General features: G+C 42.6%; 1 protein-coding gene across 2 annotated transcripts in view; it reads left to right on the forward strand.

Annotated features, from left to right (window-relative positions):
• LOC105834915 overlaps positions 1 to 25,213 on the forward strand; it is a 245,647-nt gene that overhangs the window by 183,168 nt on the left and 37,266 nt on the right. For both annotated transcript variants that reach the window (XM_036292371.1, XM_028193061.2), the window contains 3 exons: positions 17,285 to 17,352; positions 17,803 to 18,063; positions 19,800 to 20,030. In XM_036292371.1, coding sequence (XP_036148264.1) covers positions 17,285 to 17,352; positions 17,803 to 18,063; positions 19,800 to 20,030 — 560 coding nt within the window. The remainder of the gene's footprint in view (positions 1 to 17,284; positions 17,353 to 17,802; positions 18,064 to 19,799; positions 20,031 to 25,213) is intronic.

Genomic DNA, 25,213 nt, shown 5'->3' on the forward strand with positions numbered 1-25,213 from the left:
GCCTTTACTTAATCGAAGATAATTACAATACAACATCCGTTTTGCAGTTACATTAATTCTATGTCAATAGAGTTCTTTCTAAAAAAATTTTTTTTTTAACTAATTTTCTTTCTTCTCTTAAGAAGTTTCAAATGAATTTCTTTAATGGACGACGTTCATCAGTGACGACAAGATTTCACGGCCAAATCATGGCAATTGCCCGATCGCGATATGCATCCCTCCTCGAATCATCTCCAGAAGTGGCCAGGCCCGTGGTAGCCACTCTCTTCCCAACGGTATGAATCGTCGAGCGGTGAGCTTCGACAAATAGAGACAATTAAGCGGCTAATATGAGATGCCCCCGCCTTGTGCGTCGCTCCCACGGGAAGCCCGATGCGGCGGGGGTGGCGAGAGTGCGCACCACGTAACAATACAACGGGACAGTGCAAACACAGGCGGGGAAAACCAACAATGCGCCTCGACCCGGAGAGGCCGCCTCCAGGGCTGCTGCGTGCACCCGGGCTGCATCGCCCTCTCGCCGCGCCGCGCCGCGCCGCGCTGCGTGTGCTGCACGTGCGTGCGCGTTGATCGGACCCGGCGGACAGGCGCGGGCTCTGGCCGATCGTGACCACGCATACGCTCCTGAAATTGCATTAAACGGCCGAACGAAAGCGTTTAAATAATGCGGCAATTATAAGCGATGGCGTATTATCGATACGCGCGACCGTTGGCCGGTTTAATATACTTTCGCGTGGAGCATGCGATCATCAGATATATCTATATATTATACATGTGCGCCAGGGTAAATATCGATGACGCATTCAATTAACGCGAATAAATATTGTCTCCGGAGAAAATGAACGAGGTGATTCGCACAATGGAACGCAATTGGAATACTGGATACACGATACCGGTGATCTTATTTTCACAGGCTATCGCATATCTGTGCTCCGCGCATATTCCAAATTCGCCGCTATAAATTGCCGAGGCACGAAATTTTGCGGTTAAATTGCATGCGCGTTGTGTACACCTTTTTGCGTGCGTGCGTGCGTGAGAAGGATTAGTGTACTTTACAGATGATCGTGAAAAGCTGAAAATCGCCGGGAAAGCTGGAAAGCATACCGTATACGTATCACTTTTTATTTCCGCTTCTTTTTCATAATATGTAAAATTCATGTCCGTTAAAAACTCAGTTCCCCTTGAATTTCCTACGCACCGCCCTCGCGTGCAAAAGGAACTGGAAGGAAAATATACGTGTATTGTTCTGATATTGTAGCAAATGCTGCACATGCTTCCGTGTCGTCTTATTATTCCGAGAAAAGGCATCGTTCTCGCCCGCACGCGAAAAGTCCCTCATTGGCGCATGTAGCTCGTTAGACAAATTAAATGCGCCCCTCGTTTACTCGCATTACCCCACTTTTTAATTTCACCGTGTAGAAAGTTCCGAGGGCAAATTTGCCTCGTGCATTGATAAAGCGGTCTTAATGGGGATGTAATGGAAACCTTCCACTGTCAATAATACTGATCAGGAATATTGATAGTGCGCATTAATATTTTTATAATATATAACGTAAGCTTACGTATGCGATTATTACGTTATTCACAATTGTCGAACCGTACTGTCGGAAATACTAACGCGTCCTGTTCACACGGATCATCATTACCGTTCATTAACATTCTCTCCATCCAGCGATACTCGAGATATTCGGGAATCAAAAAATTTCGGGAATCCGCCGCCAATATTCTACACATCAATCCATCAATATTAATCACAACACGATCAACAATATCGTATTGTTAGTAGTGAACGTTGGGTATTGACATGATATAAGGTTCATACATTGAAACTAAACCGATCTTCTGTCGCAGCCGAAGGACGAAATAGATTCGTCGTTGATTAAGGGTGGAAGTGAAAAATCGCGTTTGTGTCGACGATAATAATATTCCGCGTTTAACGGAGGGGCTGTCAAACGCACAGAGAGCGGAGGGGGGGGGAGGGAGGGTGCAGGCTACTTTGAGGCGAAGGACACGGTTAATGAAATAATTGAGTCGAAAGGGATATCCGCCGCGGGCCGGGCGGACAACTGCTCGATGCAACGAAATGCATAACAAATCACCCTCCCCTCTGCACGCGCGCGCACATGGACGCTCCGGGCGACAAAACGCGGCGCGGCGCGTGAGACGCGGTGCGAGGGAGGGGAAACGCGTGTGTATTACCTGAAACAGATCGCCCGGGGTGAAATCGGGTTGCAAAAAGGAGCAGGACAGAGGGAAAGAATCCGGGCGAGAAGGATGGAATCGGCGCGCACGACCGAGAGGAGGGAAAACAGACCGGCTAAATCAACAGCCCGCGGCTAGCGCGGGGAAAATATCTGCTCGCTCACTCGCTCGCGCTGTCATTTGCGCCCGGTTCTTTTTTCCTCTGTCTCCTTCTCTCTCTTTTTTTTTGTCTACCGCGCGCGCGCGCGTATTGGCATGAAAGGTACGTAACGCGACGTCCCGCGGGTCCGATATTGACCGGTGCACTGTAGAAGAGGATGAAATCTTTTCTTTCGCTCGTATCAAAGAACGGTATTTCGATAATCAATACAGGCCGGTCCATTATCCTCCGCGTTGATTTTACGTATTTACCGACGTCACGGTTCGTCTGCGTGTGAGATTTTGAGATTTCCAATTTTACAGGTCGAAAAATCCGATATTTGATTCATTAATGTCATTTTATTGACATATCAGCTTAAAATATGCGTTGTTTTTAGCTTCCGTGGAACCTGCAACTCCTAGGAAAAATAGTTTTTTTAAAATACGATTATAACCTACTTTGGGACCCACGATTAATTAGTCAAATTATTTGAATTGCTCGTAATCCTAATTTTACGTTTATTTTTTAAATTAACCCTGTATTAACTAAAAAGTGCAATTAGCTATTCTATTTCAAAGAGTTTTAAGGTATTACTAGTCAAATCTCTCAATTAGTTTCATCGATATCCAGATAACGCAAAGATTGTAGCGTAATCAAAAAATTTTTGCTTAAATAAAGTGCTAACTAAAATATTAATTTAAAAGAAAACGGTTAAAATTTTTCTTACAGTAGGATTACGAACAATCTAAATAATTTGAATACTTAATCGTATTTTGGGAAAACTATTTTTCCCAGAGATGGCATCTGACATGTGACTTTTATTTACCTATGAAATCTTGAGACTCTGTAATTGTAGATCGCGAAGGATTCGATCTTTGGAGATCTTTTCAGTTGCATTTTATCGATATCCACTTATGAAACGTTAGTCATTTTTATCGTCCAGGAAGCATTTATGATTCCGAGAAACGGATGATCCCTGACGCACATTACGCCGGAGTCGTTTTTGCAGCGGCGCAATATCATGCAAAACAAAGCAAAACAAAGAGAGGGAGGGAGGGACGTATCTCGACGGGAAGTAAAAGCCATGAAGCTAATTCTGCAAAACGGCCAACAATTTTGCAGCCGCGGCCGGTCCACCGGAGCTCTTACATCCGTTAACGTCAGTCCGCCGGCGAATTTTTTTGCGGGGGTGCAGGAAGGGAAGGTGGAGAGGAAAAAAACATTTGAGGGGACGGCGGCGGTGGCGCGCGGGAGAAGGAGGACCGCGCACGATTTTCCATCTACGGCTTATCAGGCGCTACAAGGTTTCCCTTTTCGTCCGCCGAAAGGCGGAATTTCTTTCAGCCGGCGAGAAACGTCAAACGTAGATTCGCGAAGCTTCGAAATTAATTCCGCGCCGCGCGATTGTGCGGGGCGTTCACGCGTCTTGAATATTTAGCGTCGCGCCGGGAGGATATCTCCCGGAGCCCGTTATCACCAAAAGCCTTCGCATCCCTCAACGTCAATCCCGCAACGTGTCTCGCATTGGGCGAACAGGAGACAGGAAAGGGAATATCCGATTTTCCGGCCGCGGTTTATCCCGCGCGCGGTACGAGCGTTTCCTTTTTGTTGCTTGAAGTTTCCTTTTTTTTTTTCTTCCCCGCATAATGCAATACTTGGGCGCGAAAAGAGCTCGCCGCGTCAACGCGCGAGACGGCGGCGCCGACGACGCCGGCGACGACGGGAGGCGCCGCCAAGTCGTCGTTTCCCCAAGGCGATCGCGGAAGGAAAACGATTTCGAGATCGACACACGTGTAATCGGCGCGATAATTATCGGGGATGATGGGGAGGGGGGGGGGGGGGAAGGGGCGCTCGCGCGAAACGTTTTCGCCATTTGAGAGAACGTTTTGTAGACGCCGCGCACCACCGGTATCTCTCAGTGTCCATTTTGCCGAGCTTCTCGCAAGAAAAGGCAGAAATAGGAGGTAAACGTGAACGCGCGCGCGCGGAGCTTCGGACATTTCAATGCAAAAGCATCTCGCCGCGAGCATCCTGGCTGCTTATTTTCCTGCTGCTTTCGAACCTTCTCCATTAGTCTCGAACGTTTCTTCCCCTTGCTCCCCGCCACGCCCGGTCTTCCCTTTTTCTCGCAGCAAATAACCGAGTCGTATCGGGCCAAGGAGAAAAGCGCGGAAACCTTACGTTCTCTCTGCGCTTCTGAATGGATCTTCCGGGAGCTTTCGGTTCGACGTTCTCGTCTGCTTGTTGCGCGCCGCGGTAAAATGAATTACGACAGGCCCAGCGTAGCGTATGAACCCGAATAACAATCGAATAATTGTTGTAATACCTCCGTTTTCATATTGATATTTCATTAATTGATTGTAGCTTTGTTTTGTGTTTGAATTTATTTTTTATCCGAGTTACTTTTTTTTTTATCCCTGAGTTATATTTACAAAATACTCGCGGCGAAGTCGATAAACGCCCGGGATCGTAAAAATTATTTGGACATTTTGGGATTTATATTGGGAGACATCGATTCCTTTATTCCAGGCGAGCCCATTTCATACATCTTCATATCTGCGGCGTGTTTTCGTCGATACCGTTGCTACAACATCTTGAATAACCTCGGCCTGGGAAGAAGCTTCTTGCGGAAAATAAACTGCGACATCACACATGGGCGCATTTCGTTTCAGAGAAATGCTTCGGAAGAAACGCAGAAGACGATACTTCATAATTAAGAATAAAAGCGTAAAATCAATTTTATATTAATACCGTTTAATTTTTATAGATCTTTTGTCGTCAGAAACAAGTCCACAAACAAAATTGCTTCATTGCGCTATATTTTTGAGCTACTTAAGCTTTTGAAAAATGCTATTTTCGACTATTTTAAATCCAATTTTCTTATAGAAATGTGACGTGATGAAGCGATTTTACTTACGTATTCGTTTTCAGTAACAAAAAATTTACTGTTAATAGTATAATAGCATCAATAGTATAATTAGCATCAATTTATCTATTATTCGATTCCCGGGAATAACAGTCTCTCATGCTTGTTGGATGGTTTGGAAGTAACCCCTAAAAGGATCTGTTAATTATTCTTCGTAGAATATTCCTCGGCTCTTCAAACAGCCCTTCGATATTTTCCACGCGCGGAGGTCGCGTTGCAACTTGTGTGTGATGATAATCTTGAGTTTCTGCCCGCGTATCTCCGCCATCTCTCGCATCCGAAGACATCATCCCCCGAGAAAGCGGTATTCTATCTCTCTCACAGGCTAACCGTCTCTTGCGACGTTTACACCGGCCTGGTTCATAGAACGCATCTTGAATCTTGCGGTAATACAGTACGAGAGTAAAGCTCCTTAGGGATGTCTCTCAGGATGCCGGGAGGCACTTGTGTTCGCTACGTGCATCTTCTCTGCTGGTCGAATTCAAGTAAATAATGCACATTGACGTGCATGTAACATGCGCCGTAACTGCCCACGTTGGTTTTCTAAGCGAGAAGCCTTCCCAATTTATCGCGATACGCGATAATAAATAATCGAGATAATTAGAACGTATACTCTGTTGGAGGGAGAACGTACGGGATTACAAACTTCTGATAGAAAAATGACAAAGGGTGAAAAATTTATATTATACCTTACTATAGCAAGCTTTATTACACGTTCATTATGTAGCAGATTTTATTAAAAAGGGTTGACATGTGCGGACAATAAAAAAAAAGGGCTGCTGTTAAAATGTGCGCCCAGATTAATACCGGAATTTCTCTCCCAGCTATTTGCGCGCTACGGCAATATGACGTTCATGTTAAACATCGATGTTTGAGATCCAATAGAAAATTTTGAACGGTAGTTAAATATCTGCCAGACATGGGGAAAAACACGAGGACGACGAATTGGCAGATCGATTCTCCGCAAAAAAGAGAGAGAGAGAGAGAGAGAGACAGAGAGCCGTTCCCATTCGCTAATGCCCGACATCGTTACTCCACCGCCGCGCTTCTTCCAAGCGGAACTTTTTCGCAATTTGTGCGCGTGTAGGCATAAGGTCCGTAATGAGTTGCAACGGGGGTAATGGGGGGGAGGGGGGAGAGAAAAAGAGAGTAAGAGGGAGGATATAATAAAACTCGCGGCGAAATTAGTCCTTGAACGGGGCGGCGGCGGGTCGGTCGGAAGCTTTTTAATTGTGATCCCATCGGGAGCGCGGCTCTCTGCCTCGTTAATAGATTCTCTTTTTCTCTGCGAACTTTATAACGCCCGGTAGTAACTCGCCAAAGAAGAATCTACATTTTTTTCGGATTTACCTGAGCCAGATACATGAACGCGCGATACATAGGGCTGTTTACGTGATATTCGAGCGATTTTAGCGCGGACGTTGAAAACGTATATAGCTATTTATCGTGGCTTTTTCGATTTGCATTGCGTTGCTCTTCGCTGACCTCTCACTTACGTTGCGTACATTTGTCATATTGAATCACTTACTGTCGCGGCAGCGCAAGCCGCCGTCTCGAAAATTTTGCCGAACGCACCGCGGTAATTTGCATCCGCGGTGCGTCTCGCGTTTCAAAATTGGTACTAGTATTACCGACTCATTTTTGTTTTCACAAAGGATCCTTCGGAATAACAAATTTCTCTCTCCGCTCATCCCTCTATCGTCCGCCCCTCTCCCTGTTCATCTCTCCATCCCCCTCCCCTTTCGCGGTCGCGTAGCATCGTCGAATCGGCCGTATCGCGTATTTGCGTGCTCGCCAAAACAAAACTATGTGAATTATTTCGATTCCATGTGCACCCGTGCCTTTGTAACATGATAGGTTTTCGACGTTACATCGATGCCTGCGGCTGGCTGTAACATCCTCGGATTTCCAGCCTTCCTCTTTACCCCCGTCTACTTTTGCGCACATGCTCGCTTTGTACACTCGTTCTACAAGTATTCTGCAGAAGAATACGATCAAATATGTAAGGGATCCATCACTCGTTTGAGCTATATGTACAACCGATAGGAATACCTCTGAGTATAGTATTGAAGACGCCAGATAAATAATTAATATGAGAGAGATATTAATACGTTTGATATTTTTATGCTTGGGTAATATCTTTTAGGATTTGCTTATTAATATTTTTAAAAAATCTCAAAGCACGTTTATTTACGATATAATATGAGAAAGAGTATTTTATTGACCTAATAAATATAACGTCTAGTTACATTTTTATCTATTTAAAATTATTTTAAAAAAACTAAACATTTATAAACACACTTTCAAGTTTCTAGAAAAGAAATAACTGTACTTTTTGGGGGAAAAAAAAGAGTCTTTTAAAGAATTTCTAATAAATAACGAATAAAAATCAATCGGATATTGAAGAGCCATGATGAGCTTAAGACTTAAAAATGTTATCTCGCATCATTGATTGAAAATTTCAACAAATTATTTTTTAATTCGCAATTCTCGAGTGGCATTTTTCCATTTGCCAGAAACAAAACTTTTAAAGAGAAATGAAAAATGATTTTTTTTTATGCTTGATCGAGTGTTCAATCTCTGCTGCAACAGCTTTTATCGCAAATCGAAATATAAATAATAACGCCTAATGTCATTTTTATATATTCCACGAGAGAATTCCCGAAAGGTAATCAATTGAAAAAAAAAAAATGGAAATTGACTTATATTTATGAAAGTTCATTGAATAAAGCGACAGTGTAGAAATAGCACATTATCTATTCATTATCTTTCTCAATGTATTCTCGATACAATTAATTGACACTTATGGGTTAATGCTTCTATCTTCGACGGAATTATTGATATCTATAATGCATCCGAAATATCTAAATAATATAATGGTAATTCTATCTTATCTCTATCTCTTCTCTCTTTACGCGAACGAGCGCGGCGGGAGAACGGATCGGATCGGATCACGATCTCGCTGCGGTAAGGACAATAGTTCCTCGCGAAAACCGCAACTTTTCGCCCGCGGAATATCGATAGGTATTTCATGGATCGATCAATGATACTCGAAATAGTAGCCGGCAGTAGTGAGAGCGCGCGAAGGTACATAACAGTCTGCTGGGTTGCGCATTCGGGTTTGGTGGGCCGTCGCATCGACTCGCGCGCGTGAATTATTTCGGTTTCGCATACGACGCGGCTTTGTAACGTAATAGGTTTTCGACGTTACAACCGCGTCCGCGGCTGAGATATCGGGTTTCCAAATTGTGCCCGCACGGCAACCGTGATACTAAACCTACCTCTCTTCTCGTCCTCTTCCTCTCTTCTCCTCTTCTCTCTCTCTCTCTCTCTCTTTCCGCTCACCTACCTTTCCCCTTTGCCTCTCTTTCTCGTGCTTTTTTTCTGACCGTTCTATTTTATCCGGACTGTGGACACTGGAGAGCGGAGTCGAGCCGCGTACACATACCGGATACCGCCGCCGCCGCCGCCACGAACGCGCGTAACGACATTCGATTCGAGCCTGGTACTCATGATTCAGTGATATCTTGCCGAACGAGGTCGCCGGGCATTCGGTCAACCCCAGACGACCCAGACTACGTGTCGCCTACGTGTATTTTCGAATGCACCGAACGCCACGTACCCCCGACGTGCGTCCCGTGTCCTTCTCCCTGTTGATTCTCCGTCGAAAGAAATTAGAACCGCCGTGGCTCGGGTGACTTTTTAACTTTGCCTTTACCACATACCGCGAATCCATTTAGTCGTTCCAATCCCATCAGCAGTAATCGCAGGGGCTGCACATTGTCCATCGCTATATATTATGTTCGAGACTTGAAAAAGAGAGCGGAGAACAAATTAAAGTAGGAGTGGATTGGAGATTGGTAATATCAATTTTTTTAAAAATTAATATCACCTAAAAATTTTCTCCTTCAAATTAAAAACTTGGAATTGCGAGATACGTATTAAAAATTAAAGTCCTTTTTATTTACGAAATCTATAACAACGATTTTAACGGAAACTGCAATAAATTTACATCGGCACTTGACGTGTACACGAGTGGAAACGCGTGTACCTGGTTACTGCTCTTTGCCCTGTGGCTCTCTTTTCTAAAAATATTTGTCTCTAAATTATATTACACGCGGATGGGAATGTCGGCCAGTGGAACCAGCCAGAACCGGTCGTTCTTTATGTTCGGCGGGCTTTTATTTACCCGATGAGAGGGAGCGCGAGCCTATACGCGGGGAAATTTATGCCTTAGCGAAAAACGCGCGGGAGAGCATTATACGCGAAACGCGCCGCGCTTAATAAATGGCGGTCGTGCTCTCGCCCAGAAATGTATTGCTCGCGTAATCGTTTATACCTGCTTTTAAAAAGTTATAGTTCCTTCCTGCCGTCCAAAAAAAGAAAAAAAAAAAGAAATTCCGTCTCCCAGACGCGGAAACGCAGACGACGAGGTGCACAATTGCATAATTTACGGCGGAAGCAAGAAAAGCGGGGAAAAACTCCTTTTTTTAATCTCGTCCGGGCATGAATAAATTCACGTTTTAGCAAACACGCCAGATAATATACAGGGCCGAAAGCGCGAATTTGTTTTGTCACTAAGCTTGTCGCGAGCATCAACGTGTTACACGTGAATTCAGGTGCGTTTACACAAAAACCGCACATATCTCTACTATCTTGTTTATATTTCCTAAACAAAAATCCCGCGTCATAATGATTAAAATATTACTGGATCAGCCTCGCGTGTCTCTTTTATTAAATGGAAGTTTCATACACCCGGGAATTTCTCAAAAGAGTCCCGCGATGCGAGATGACTTGCGATTCTCATTGCGCTACGTAGCGCACTTAATTTCAACTGAATTTACGGTATGCATATTTAAACATTTCCGTCATGCCGCAATAAAATAATGTACTGCAAAGTAATGTTTTATTAGTTGGACTGTTGGGCTCATTTTTTAATTGGTACCACAGTTTTCTGGAATTTTATCAGGATTACGACGTTTTAAGCAGCCAGCGATAGAATTTTTCGGATACACTCGTTTGCACGTCAACGCATAAAACCTTCGGGGTCGTTACGATAGAAAAGCCGGAATAAACTCGCCCTCTTCTTTTTCCGCGGGAGAATAAGCGCGTCAATTTCCGAAAGTGTTTCTCCGTCATACATCGAGAGTATCCTACATTGTGCGCTTTTGATCTACGTGATACACATTCCCTGTCTGAGAACTCCTCTCGTGGAACGCCGAAACTTTCCTCGTTGTAATGTCGTAAGCTCCCGTGAAAAAGTTTTCGCTTTTCCCCGACAGGAAACGGCGCGGCGGCGGCGGCGGCGGCGGCGCGACGAAGTCACCCCGTGCAAGTCGTAGATTCGCGATTTTGTTACTTCATTATTTCTTCGCGCAAGTTCACGCTCCAATCGCAACGAGGGAGTCGTCGGAGCTTAATGCTGCCTCGTGAGAATTTTATTGATCGTCGTCATTACAATAAACGCTTACTCTTTGCGATTCTTTTACCGACATTTATATTTTAAAAAAAGATGTACTCGCAGTGTCTACCGCGAATACGGAATATATATTACGAAACATTTACATCCTTCACGCTGAGAAAAAAATATTGTTGATTTGACAAAAATTTTCCAATTAAATTAAAATCTTGTCAGAGAGAGTTAAAGAATTTATGCATTTTTGACTTAAATATGCAAATTTTTATTTATATAGTTAATTGAAATATGTAAATACTTGAATAGACAAAATTTAATTTAGTTGGGAAATTAACAACATTTTTTCTCAGTGCAGATAAAAATTATACATTCTAGATAAAACAACGAAGTAAAATGTAAAAGTTACAAATATCGCGTTATAAAAGAATATCCTTGGGATGTTTCATCCTCATTATTACGACACGCTTATTTAATATTAACGAAAGATCCCCGCGGGGATTCTTGCTCCCCCCGCGCCACTCGCGGGGAAGTTTTCTTCGATAGCGCGCGTAGCATTTATTCTCGCGGCGTCGCGCCGCCCCGCGTTATCAGCGCAGATAACCCGCGATGCGTGACGCTGCGGGACTACGTTCTCGCTTAAAATTTAATTCGAGCTCAAAGCCTTGGCTTTATGTCAGTTCGGCGACCGTGATTGGTTGGCACCTAAGTTTAAGCTCACGGGCTTTAGCCCTCCCCCTCCCCCTCCCTCTCCCGCCGAACGCGTTGGCGAGCGTGTGCATGCGCGTGTGTATATAGGCATTTAAGTGGTATGTGACGTCGCGTGTAGCGCAAAACCGGGTCATCCCCACGTCGATGCTCCGCGTAATCCGCCTTCCGCAATAAATTTGCGTACACCCGCGTGATTGTTCAAAACAATTGTTGTTGTGTTTTCGCGTGCGAACACGCTCGTTGGATCTGACGTGGAAATACGAGCACCCGCGTAAGATTTTAAGTTTCAAGCGCGACATCGCGTTACGTTTAGTAACGGCAAAACTGCGCGAGCGGACTCCGCCGGGCGTTTGCGCTCTTTTGTATCTATCAATAAAATTAAATTGCCTTTCAATTTTATCGAAGACAAATCCTAACGAATTAGCGTTTTCAAAGGGTAAGCGGCTTTGCGCGTTTGTAAATTAGCGCGTGTTCACCTTTCGAAAATCGAATCCACGGAAGAGACACGCGTGCGCGGTGTTTAATCATAATGTAAGTAAATATGATTTAATTATGTTTACGATAAGCAGATTTAATCGCGTTCATCGAACCGGCAGTCATCGCGGGAGGCGCATCGCCGCATGCGACGGCGGTGGGGATTATCGGCGCAAGGGGGATAATACAACCGCTAGATAATGTATTGCGTGAAAATTACACGGTACCCGGTTAACGCCGAGGTATAACCCATTTAAAAGATCTCATTGCAGATACCGCAAGGTGATAATGTATGGACAGATTGCTTTTGTTTCGCGGACGGTTCATTCCCGCCGCTTTGTGTAACGCACCTTAAACGCGAAGAATCCCCGGTATTTACGCACTTGCGCGGGGTCCCTGCAACCCTGTTTCTACCCCGCTGCTGCTATCTTTGTGTTACTAAATTTACCCTGTTTTGTGAAGGCGTGAAATATCGAGCGTAACGCGCGACACGTGCTTAATTATGTAAAATCGCGAATCGGCAATTAAATTTCAAGAGTTGTTGCGCGTATGTGTGTACGTTTGTGTAACTGAATGGGTTACAACGAAATTGCCAGAGATACGTAAAAATTACGTAGGAAAACTTACACTTGAATTAAAATCGGTTTTTACATATTCGTATATAATTTATTAAATAACGCAGCTATCGGGGTAAAATAAATGAAATCAGCGGACTGTAAAGGGATCAAAGGACAAGGCCAATAAAATTGTTTAACAAAGTTTTTCTAATTACAACGGTTTTTCGCTGCGCTACTTATATCCGTTGCAAAGGATTTAATATTGTAAATGGAAAGAGCACGCGGATGCAAATTGAAACCAATTTAATGGCGTTCGATCGTACACGATGTTGAGCACCTAATTTTCGAAATCGCGCAGCGGTTTTAAATTGTTTGCAGATTCTCCCCGCGGTCTCGTTTACGAACCGCCTCTGGTCTGCTTTTCCACCTCTGCGGACAATTTGTGGATAATGATCGTAACGCCGTGGCCAAAAAGTTTGCCGCACGCTCTCTTTCTCTCTCCTCCACCCTCTCGATGGGAGGGGACGCCGCGACCGAACGTTAATTTATGAAAACGTTGCTTCCGAACGCACGATCGTACCTACACGCATTGCCGTCGCAATGTTCTCTTCTCCCCCCTCTCTGTCTCTCTCTCTCTCTCTCTCTCTCGTGGGCGTCGTTAGTCGGAGTGCCGTGCCACGTATTTACGCACTGGAGAAATCAATAAACCATGCTCTGGGAAACGGGTTTAGGCAAGCGAGACCGTATCAGACGCCGTTCGAAGAAGGGAGACGGACGATGCGGGTGGAAGGGCAAAACTGAGGGTAGCGCGCGCCCTTCGCACGCTATCCGGCTATTAGACAATGCAAATAGTATCGTTGCCCTGTGATCGGCAATTTGGATCTCGATGCTACGCTCTCGAGAACAGCTCTCTCGCGCTATGCGTGTTTTTACCGCCGCCGCTCGGGCTTCTTGGATAATCATGATGCATCAGGATACTCCGTATCTTCATCGTCTTCTCGTGCGGCACTGCATTCAGAATCATCTCAAACGTCGAATATATCGCTCTTATTTTTCCTCTTTCGAATAAAAATTTACGTATTAAATTCTAACGACACAATCTGAAGAATCATTTCCGCAGCATCATCCCTCGCGCGTTTCTTCACAAAATGACGAAGTAAAAACTGGTTATTATCACGCTCTGTAATATCAGTCGCTCGCAATAATCCGATACGAGCGAAACCGAATGGAATATGTGGATTACGCTAGGCCGGATGTTTACGCAAGATGTCAACATGTGAAAACAGAAGATTACGAATTTGCATTCTGAAATGTTCGACGCCGACGCGTGTGCAGGATAGCGATCGGATTAAAACACAAACACGAAACACGATTCGACGTATGGATTACGAACGGAGAAGCGGGGACATTTTATGCAAAAGAAACAAAAGTCCCGTGCGGATGGAGAGGCAGAAATCGACGTTACGAATTAACATATTGAGATAGTCGTCGCGCGCAAGATAACGAACAGGCGGGTTTTATTAATCCCTTACCGAAATTCCCTTATCTGCGGTTCTCGTGGTATACGTGAGATCGATATCATATTTAAAAATCGTTGTTTACTCCCCGGAGATAGTTCTTGCGTTAATAATTCACGTCATTAATAACTCACGCGTAACGGGAGAGTAACGTAAGATTATGATTTATATATCAGACACGTATCCGGGCGAGAGAGACAGAGAGAGAGAGAGAGAGGGGGGGGGAGTGCGGGAATGACTAGAAGAATGAGAAACGATCTCTCTCATTTCGTCTCGTCACAAGTTATTAGTGCGAAGTTCATCGAGCGACGAAGCATTCGGAATTGTCGAGGGTCGAAGAAGGGTGACTTTAACGGCGGTCCTCTCATTAAAATGCGAATACTCGACTTAACGTAAACCATCCGGCTTAACGATTAAGTAAATACGTCCGGCGGGGACCGATCGAGCGGAGGAATCAAGGCGGTTTATGGCGAACACGCGGGTAACTATGCCGTCGTTAACTTAACACCGTGATTTATACGCAATATTCGAGGGGAATCTGTGATCTATCGGGATCCTTTTAATATTTATCGCTGAACATCTGAAATGTCTAATTACGGGAAAGTTGTTTAATGCGTATCGCATAAATTATATCTTATCTTAATTTTTTTAATATTTTTACTTAAATAACAAAAATTTAATTTACTACATTCTGTTTTGTGCCTCACAGCACTTAAAAAAATCAGGTACGACCGATGGTAATCTTTTATCAATTTATGTAGTTGATAATAATGTAATTATGCAATTTTAGATGGAATTTTTATATTTTTATTAAAATTTTATTTAAAAATACCTTATATTCATTGCATATGTACATATTTTCAATTATTATGAAAATTAAATCGATATTTTCATAAAAGTGATCAAATTTTCTAAATTGTGATACCACAAAGATAAATGATATTAATTTAACGATTAACAAAACTAAAACGATTTATATAAATGAAAACATGTGCAATAAGAAAGTTATTTTTGTCTTAACATTCTTATTTTTTTAATATGTTATTATTTATTAAATATTTGATCCTTTTCCTTGATAAATTAATCAAATAGAAATTAATAATTTTATATATTTTTCATAATTTTAATTCATAACTTTGATTTATTCTGAAGCCATACGATTAGTAAGATGTAAAGCGAATGAATTGATATTGTACTTTTTCTTTTTCAGTATGTTGCAAAAGGCTTATAATAAATTTATTATTAGTGGAAGATTGAACATCGTAATAAATATCTAAAACATTAGGTTACGATTTTTAACGTTTATTTGCGTACAAATCAGTATCAAATAAGGAATATAATAAAAAATAACTTAAATAGTATGCATTCAACAATTCTCCTCTACAATTATATTAGAAAAAGTTTTGAATTTTTTAGAGTAGTTGTGAACATTAAGAATTGAAGACATTTAAAGATCGAACAAATTTGTATTATTGTATTAACGACAGGGTCGCTAATGCGAAAATAACTTATCAAAGAAAAAGGAATTTGAGCGCGGATAGAGCAGCGCCTTCGAATGTTTGGAAAGAAAACATCGACGATGAATTCGTGTTCGCGTATTCGGGGCTGGCAAGACTGCGGAGCGAAATTTATAATTATGGGAAACGAAGGTCGATCGCGTCGTGCGAGAGAAGTCCGCGTGAAAAGTCGTTAGAGAAACGCTCGCGCCAGAGCTCGAAGCGAGACGACGTTCTATTGACAAAAGCGTTCCGCCCCTCAGACAAAGGCGTTTGCATTTAACTGTGGACCGACCGCGTGTTTCCACGGCTGCGGTCTCTCTCCCGCATTGTGGAATACGATCGCGGAATACGACGACGGCCGCGGTCCGAACTATTTTCGGAGACGCGAGCTCCCGCGTCGAAACGTTGCAAACAAACTTGGGGAACTTTCGGATCACGGTCGGTGCGAGTTTGCGTTTATGCGTTTTCGCCGGCGACGACGGTGAGATTGCGTCGACGATTTAAAACCCATTAAGAGTTGCCCGCAACTTTAGTCTAAAATTGATTTCTCTCTACCGATGGATCGCTGTCGTCGCTGCTGCTGCTGCTGCTGCTGGACCAGTTCCGCGAGGTGAGAGAAATCGGGACACGCGCGTGAGCGAAAAGACAAACGCAGCGCAATAATGACGTCGCTAGGATAAGCGAGAGAGAAGGAGGGAAGGAGGGAAAGAGAGAGAGAGAGAGAGAGAGAGAGAGAGAAGTCCAACGAGTAGTATCGCGTAGCTACTTAAAACTTTCGGAGCTTGTCTTGTGTCCTTACTAGTTGGCACCTTGCTTACTTAGCTCGGGTCCGCAACTTACCTTCTCTCGCAGCTTCTGCACTGTTTCCCGTTCTACCCCTTTTCATCCCCCTCCTTCCCCTCTCGGTGGCTTAAGTCGAAGTTTACCTTTGTTCCTGGCTGTCAGTCCGATATAGTTTCCGGCTACTATCGCCGCTCCGCCACCGGTGCATCTGTTACTATGCGCACCGGGACAGCCCCGGGGGTTGTAACGATATTAATCCGCTTTAGCGGTGCATTTTGAAAAGGACGATAATCGGCGAAATCGTCGCGCCCGTTGCAACGGCGAACGCGATGGCAAAATTCGCGAGCACCATCGCCGTCGCGTCGCCGCCGCCGTAGCCGCGACAGAAATTACTTCGATATTTGGTTTGTAAATTTACGCGATATTCAAATAGGGCGGCCCGCGACGGTTTATACCTTTTTCCAGAGCGGAAATCAACGTAAATACAGTCACCGCGATGAGGAACGACAGCGAGCGTAAGCACAACGCCGCGTTTGAAACAAATCGTTGGAAGTTATTATGCGTCGAATAAAATTCGCTCTTTTACAATTTTATTTGAAATAGACTCCCCCTCCCCCCTCCCCCGCGCGCGCGTGTGTGTGTGTGTATGTGTGTGAAATCGAAAAATTATAAAGCATATAAATCTCACCATATATATATATATATATATATATATATATATATATATATATATATATATATTATAAATTAATCCGCTGATTTTTCACAACAATTTTTTTTATCGAATTAGTTTCGCGTATGAATCAGCCGTATATATGAAAATCATTTGAAAAATATGCTTTTTAAATTTTTCGGATGCTATCATTCAAAAGCGACGCTTCTTTCAAAGCGCACTTTCAGTGTACAGATTTGTTTTAATAAAAAAACGAATTGCGGGAGCCATGGTATATATCATACATTTTATTTCTATTGATTTCAATTCGTAAGTAATACAAATGGGTAAAATTTGTAAAAACTACACATACGCGTGAATAGCAGTACTCAAAAACTCTTTTTTCTGTTTCAGGAAGTACAGATGTTACCGGTGCATTGTGATGCACGCGCAACATGCCAACGTTCTGCAATACAAAGAAAGTAAGACATAGAAATCGCTAATTACCAAGATTTTTTTTTAACGACGCTCTGTTCCATTCTTTTAAGGACGTTTAACTTTTTAATTCAGAGCGTTGTAAAAAAAACTTATGGTTCACTGAATCTCATTATAATCTTTCGTTTCCTTTGTGCCTGATGAAATATCTTACAGTACATATCTTACATTGTGTCGTTATTTTAATATTCTTTCTTTTACATGCCTAGTTTCTTTTTCATTTCTCTAGTCTTCTCTAAAAGAAACTTAATTATCAAAACAGAATTAAATATGTATTGTTATCCATTTTTTTTGTGTCCTTTTCTTTCCCTCAACTATTTTGTTTGCCTCGGTGTGACGTTTCTCTTCTGAGATCGTAATTTGCTGAGAATTTTATTTTGAATCCCGGGAAACGATATAAGGAACGGTGATGCAACGTTACATTTTGCTGTTGTTAGCTTATTGCACGAGCGATTCACCGGAACCGAGTCTGCTGACCCAATGCGGCACGTTGACCAGCGATGCCACTCTGGTCTCTCTGTTTCGCTCCAATGCGGCGCCGCTGCCCTGTCCCATTAAGGGTCCCTTGGAGTTCACGTACAGCCAGGGCGAGGGCGAGTGCAAATCGCCGCCGTCACAGGCGGAAGCGTGCACGCAGGACTCGCGTCTGCTCCTGCGCTACCAAGCGTGCGCCAACGTTCACTCGTCCGAAAGCGTGGGTCAGTATTCTCTCCGCATCATTATATACCGTGCTGACATGTGACAAACTCATTTCACGCAGACGAATCGAATGTCAGCTATAGTGCGCGAATTACGGGCTATCTAGCTTTCAAGCATCTTTCTTTTTTTTTTTTTTTTTTTTTTTTTGTATTAGAAAGGACTCTCGAGCTTGTGATTTTAATATTTAGGCATTCAGAAGAAGTACAGTTGTGATTCAAGTAATTTACGTTGGTTTATGAGCCGTGGAATTTAAAATAAAAGCCATAATTGAATCACCATTAGGCCGGGAAATCTCTGATCAGGTTTAGAGTTGACGTGTTATCCCGTTTCTCCTCAAAGCAACACAAATCTAATGATCAAATTTAATTTGGTGTTTTCTACCGGATTCTTTGATGAATAAATGGGTATCGCACAATAGATACCGCGTATAAAATAATATTGTTATACCAACATGCATTGTGTAATATCCATTTACACGTCAATTGTATTATGCTTGTTTACAAACGCTCATAATTTGTCAAGTGAATACCTAAACAATTATGAATTATACAACGTGCGCGAGTCCAATCACTGCCTAGTGACATTTTGTTATTGCTCCATAATTAATTTGTTGCAATCTACAGTTTATAAAGCGCTCACCGAATGGCTCAGTGTATCGGATGCAAATTTTGAAGTACGTCGCTGATGTAAAGTTTCAATTCGCATCGCTGCATTGTCATCGAGTTTTCCGTTATTTACATTTTTTTCCCCCGCGAAATTTCAACATTTGGTTTATTTTTCTATCGATTTTCCATCGCAGACAAAAATGGATTTATTAAGAGGAAAACATAAAATGTAGTGCGAGAGGGTTGGCGATTGTTTGCGCGGCCGGGGGAATGTCGGGGGCTGATTTTAGTTATCGGAAACAGGAAATTCGCCACGCGATCGGATCACACGCGAGATAAGTGTCGCGACTCGCCGTCACGCCGGCGCGGGGGCGCGTTTTCGGCACGCAAAAAGGAATTATGACGGCGGCGGCGATCCCGCGGTGACGTTAACATCCGCTTTGACATTAATTAACACGACGCGCAAGGCCTGTAACGGTCAATAAAGCTCGCGGCCTCCGAATGAATGATTAATGGCCTTGTCAATTACCATTTGTTGCCGGGCTTGTCCAAACGATTTTGCGCAATTATCATCGGCCCGTGCTCCCCGATCGTCTATCTCGATACGGCGGCAGCGGCCGGCGCGCCGGACAAATGAATACACGGCATCCGCGTGGCGCGCACGCGGGATCCGCGGATCCGCGCGCGTTGTACATACGCGAATGCGGTATAATGCGTTTTCATGAACCGTTCATATATACCGCTTACCCGCGTTTATAACTTCTGCAGATAGCTTTATCCGGCGACAACGGCGACGATAAACTTGTATTTACGAGCCTGTTACTAATAGGGCCGCGCGTAGGCCGAAATAGTCACGGCCGAATTTTCGCGTTCGCTTTGATATACCTTCGTGGAGTCCGGAGCGCGTATATTCCTCTCCCCACGTCAGCTGGGTATAACTTTCACGCACTCTGCAGTTTATGTTTTCTGTAAAGCCCCGTAAAACGTATGCGCGCCGCAACGCGCGGCCGCGCGCAGCATCACAACGCGCGCGGGTCCCGCGAAAACCCGGAGCAAAAAGCAAAAAAAAAACACAACGGTTATTATTGGATACATGCCAATTTGCTAGTTGTAACGGTTTGTTTTTCTAGACGTAGAATTGGAGTGTCTGGCTCATTGGAGGGAGGGCAGCACAAATTACATGGTCGCGCGTTTGCACAGCGATCGTAACGATCGTAAAACAAGCGACGAAGAGAGCTACAGATGCTTTATTTACACAAATCCATCGAACGTCACGTGGCACCTCGCGCAGAGCTCGGATGCCGCCTGCAACGGGCTGATCAGCGTCAACGAGGCCGCCAGAACATTCAAGATGAAGCAAAGTAAGTCCCTCTTGCTGAGAATCTTAAGATAATGTTAATGTAAATATATGCCAAGTAAAAATGTAAATATATGCTCCGGTATATATGCTAAATCTATCGAAAATTTAATTTATTAAATATTATGTTTGAGGCACGAACTATAACAATATAAACTTTTTAGTGTCTACTACTATTAAAAGATGAGAAATACGAAATATTCATTTTCTTACATTTCTTGGAAAAAGAAATCTTTTAAAACCCTTGCATTTTTGCCGTATATCAAAAGAAGTGAGATACATAGCCAGTCATGGAACAATGAAACTGGAACAAAGAACACTAGAACTAAGCATTTTGCTGTACTTTATTCTTTGCTATTCCCATACACTTGTGTTTCACAAAATAATCGCCAATGTTCATTTCCATCAATGTAGATTAATTTCAATTTTAGTTTAAGTCTTTTTTTTTAGTTCGTAAAATTGAGGAAAAAATAACGAATAAGTTAAATCACGATCAAAATTAATCTGTATTGATGGACATAAGTCTTTCACACGCACTAGAGAGGGAGTTATTTCATTTAAGTTGTAATATATCGTTGCTTTATTACACATTACAAATTGATTTAATTCACGATGGTTAATATTAATAATAAAAACTGAAGTTGTATGTAACAGTTGTATGTAACAGAATGGTTGCGTGCAAATTATTTTTACTTAATTTTTTTGCGCAAGCACATGAACCGTTTTAATTCGTGAAGATGATAACGGAGAAAAATTAAAAGGGGATCTCTCTGCCTTCCTGGCGCATAGCGTTTTCGTCGCGCGACGAACGTAAGATCCGGGCTAACGATCGAAATTCCGCGAGGGGTTGTTAATCGATGGGAGGCGACGAGGGGCGACGGATCGGCGCGTATTCCACAACCCGGGCGCGGGAGCCGGCGTACGTGCGGAGGCCTCGAGCCCCCGAGAACGAGAGCACGTAAACTATGAGAGTGCCTGCGGACACCAGATCGGATTCTTGTCCGGCATACTAGCGTCGGTTCCGTACGGTGGTCAACGCCAGGTACTTCGGGTATTCCACGGTATCGCATAGCTACACGTAGCCTTGCCGGTTTGGGGCGCTCTTGTCGCAGGATTCAGTCGGTTAACCATATTGAGGACGACGAACGGACGACGGGTTCCGGTTTGATCGGTCGTCGGTCGGCGGCAATGTACGTCGGGATGACGATCGGCATGACCGCGTAGTGTCCATTGCGAAGAAGAATCGCGTCCACTCGGCTATCGGGGAAACATCGAATGGACTTCGAGTTTATTCGCTTTTGATTTTCGCTCGGTACGCTCGGATTTTCGAGACTCGGCCGCGACGAGTCTCGAAATGTTATTTTATTATAATCCCGTTATTTTAATATCCCGTTATTAATCTGTTATACACGCGGTCGGACGGCAATCGACGAGCATGTTATCGAGGAATGTCGAAGCTGCCGTTTAATATTTCGAAATCGCGGCCGCGGCTGCCGGAGGAAATTCAACTCGAGCGTTAAGCAGCTTAAAAATTTTTCAGCGGCGCCCTTACCACGGCGTCGCGGATGTTTCGTTAACCCCCTACCCGGGTACCGCGTTTCCATTTAAACTTTCCAGGAGGCAGATTAGCCTCGGGATCTCGAGCTACGTCGGGCTTCCCGTCCCGAAGTGCCCGTCCGTAGATGAAGAGAACGTTATTCGCCCAACGTGCGATAAATTCTATCTAACCGATATGTAAATTCACGTCCCCTTATTTTTCCTTGTACTATCTACCGCATATGCTTATAATCGGTTCGGAAAAATCGCATGTAAACGCGATGACGATAATTTCGTACAAGACATTCAAGCAAACGATTTGAATCAAATAAGGCTAACTTAAATTATTTTACTTTTTAGAAACTATTAATGGAGAGATACTGAAATCAAATAAATGAGAACAAAATCTATACTTTTTAACTACTTACTCAAATAAAATATATTTTCTATAGATTACATGTAAATAAAAAAGAAGATTTTTTAATTCTGATATTGAATTTTATTGTATGCTTCTGAATATAACAAAGTTTGAATAATACATTGAAAATAACGAAAAAACTAAACGTTATCTTTTAAATTAGTTTTAAAATGATTATTAATAATGATTATTAATAATGAGAGAACGAAATTTTTTAGTGGTATTACTCTATTCTTAAATATCACAATTATTTTTAATTCGATCTTAATTAATCTTTTAATTTCTAGAAATTTTTAGAAAGTTTCGTAATATTATAATGTGTTATAATATATTATATAAAATAACGTATATTTAAAAAACTTTGTAGCGGATTTTTATAAAAACGGTTGACACACCTACTTTGTCACAAAGTTTTTGTTGTACTAAACAGATTGCGTTGCTGACGGTTCCAATTTCCCGGCTTCTCTTTACCTACTTCCTATGACACAACTTTTAAGCATATATTCTAGGCGTAAAGCGCTTTTTTTTAAAAGGTAAATTAAAAACCGTACCTTCTTTAGTGCTGGGCCTTATTAGGCTCAGGCACCGTAATGAAAATTTAGTTTGATCCGTTCCACCAAGAAAAGATATAGTTTTAAAGCGCGGTTTGCGTTGCTTCAAAAATCCGCCGTGCATTAGGATCATCTCGGGAAATATTGTGGTTAGAGCAAGAAGGGTAGAAAGCCAGAACAAGTATGCATAGTAACGGAAGAAATACAGTTACGTGAAAAACGTGGAATATCGTCGCGCGGTAGAAATGCATGTACACGTACCGGAATAATAGTGAATTGTAAAACGTTTATTAGATTTTGAAACATTTTCCCGTATTTCTATTCCCCTCTCGTGCTCGTGTTGCGTCGAGTTCTGTATTTTTGTTTTCTCGAACAAATCTTGATTAGGAGCGGTATCGTTTTTAAGAAAGTTCTATTCTCATATTCCCATTCGAAAGCCAGTTTCAAAAGCTAGTTTCTTTGTACGACGAGGCGATTAAAAAAATTGGCTTTGGTACGAACGATCATATTTAATACCCGACACTTCGAGAATCCCCGCGGATACTATTTTCATTTGGGATTGCCGTTTTCAAATAACCGCCGCCGACGCACTGTGGAATTGCAATCTTTTCGAGGTAATGCAATGGCATTACATGCGGTCGGACTGCAAAGGAAGATAAGAGGACGGGCGTAATTTACTTTAAACAAAGCATACGTTTCTTCTCTTATTTCGCCGCGGGCGTGACTCATTTTAATATGCATTTTGTTGTATACAACGTACTTACATCGCAAGATGTAACGCACCACGATAAAGTATTCGAAGGAAGATTCGTATTTCTTTTTCGCGCTTAAATTTCAAGCTATTGGCGTATTTACGATAATTCGTATCTGCTAAACGCTTTGTCGAGAATGTTCGTGACATAAAATACGAAGCGCATTAAATTCTTAACCTTATTCCATATCGTCTTGCGGAAAAATTTATCGATTAAAAGTTGAATCCCAATAAATAAAATATATTAAAATTATTTGTTATGTAATTACCATACATAAGCAAGTGATGATAAATTCGAATTTACATTTCTTCGGCAAGGTGGGAGTTTTAATTAGATACAAACCAGTGCGCGATTCTTTTCACGTAGAAAATGTACGCATAAGAAAATAATTGTATCGCACGGAACGTAGATCGCATAATGAAACAATTACGCGAGATCCCGCCCGGGTTTCTTTATCGCCATCGTTATGCCTCCTCTCTTATCGTACGCGCGGCGACGTATGCGATAAGCACAGCGCAATTTCGGCGACCTATAGCGTTACAGCGCGCACGCATACGCCCGATTGAATTATCGATTAGCTTTTAGTTGCACGCAGCCCGCTGCGTTGCAGTATGCGGCACGCATCCACCATACTTTGTCGCTCGTGCATTTTTAACGGTCCATTAATTCACGGTACATGGTGATTGATGGCCGTGAGCAACCGACCATTGACAGGATAACTGTTCGCCGGCGACAGAGCTGTCGCGCGTTTACAGCAAATTATTTGCGTCAACGTAACCGGCCGTTTGCCAGCACGCGGTAAACTTTTATCTTACGCACGCATCAATAGTTTTCCCATTCTTAAGATGTATTAGGGGATCGGACAGTTTTCATAAATAATGTAAATAATTTAAATAGTTTGGTTAATATAATTTATTATTTTTATTCAATGATATAACCGTCATGATTTTCTATCTTATAATTATATTTAAAAAATTACATTTCGCTAATATATTGTTACGCTCGAGGTCTGAACTTTACGATATTTTTTAAAAATTTTTCACGAGCAATACACACACACACACACACACACGCGCGCGCGATGCGACTTCAATATTTTATCGGTAATAGCGGGAACAATTCCGAATCATTACTGCGACAATGACAATAGAATGCATACGTGAATTGTGCGTTATAATGCAAAGCGCGTGCACGCTCATGTGTGTGTGTGTGTGTGTACGTTAATGAAGCTAATGAGTTGGTTAATATACATCACGTTCATGTATGACGTATGTCGCTCGCGCCTAATTACGCTAGTTACGAATATAACGCCGTTAAAAGTGCGCTGTAATTATCGCGGAATTATTGAACGACGAAGACCGTCGAGTACCGGTCGATTTTTTTCTCTATTTCTTTCCCTTCCCCCCCTTTTTTCCGACGGAATTCTTTGACGGAGCGTGCAAGAGTCTGATAATGCGCAGGAAACAGCCAGCATGCCGTTGGAAACGAAGTTTACAGCGTAGGAAGAAGAGAGGTCAAAGTTTACTTATGCTGGATTATCTGCTCGAGGACCCCCGTGAACTTAAAGAGTCAGGAACGAGCTTACAGTATATATTATGCATTTCGAGTTTGAAATAACTGCGTTAGGAGCGGAGTTGCTACGGCGCTCTCTAAGAATAAAGCCGCAGCTATTTCTTGACACGTAATTACATTTGAATTTAACAGTCGTCCGAATTTGCAATGTGCAGGTGAAAATTACAGGAATTAAACTGTTGACGTTGTGGCGATAATCAACTCCGCAATCTTAGCGGCTTTGAAAACACTAAAAATATTTTCAATAATTGCGAATACCAATGAGACAAAACTTTTCGTACAATGCTGTTTAAACTCGCATACAATTTTTCACGCGCCTGTTAAACCATGATTGTTGTGCGTTTTTTAATTTTTAATC

This window comes from Monomorium pharaonis, chromosome 9 (assembly GCF_013373865.1).
Source record: "Monomorium pharaonis isolate MP-MQ-018 chromosome 9, ASM1337386v2, whole genome shotgun sequence".
Taxonomy (NCBI): Eukaryota; Metazoa; Arthropoda; class Insecta; order Hymenoptera; family Formicidae; genus Monomorium; species Monomorium pharaonis.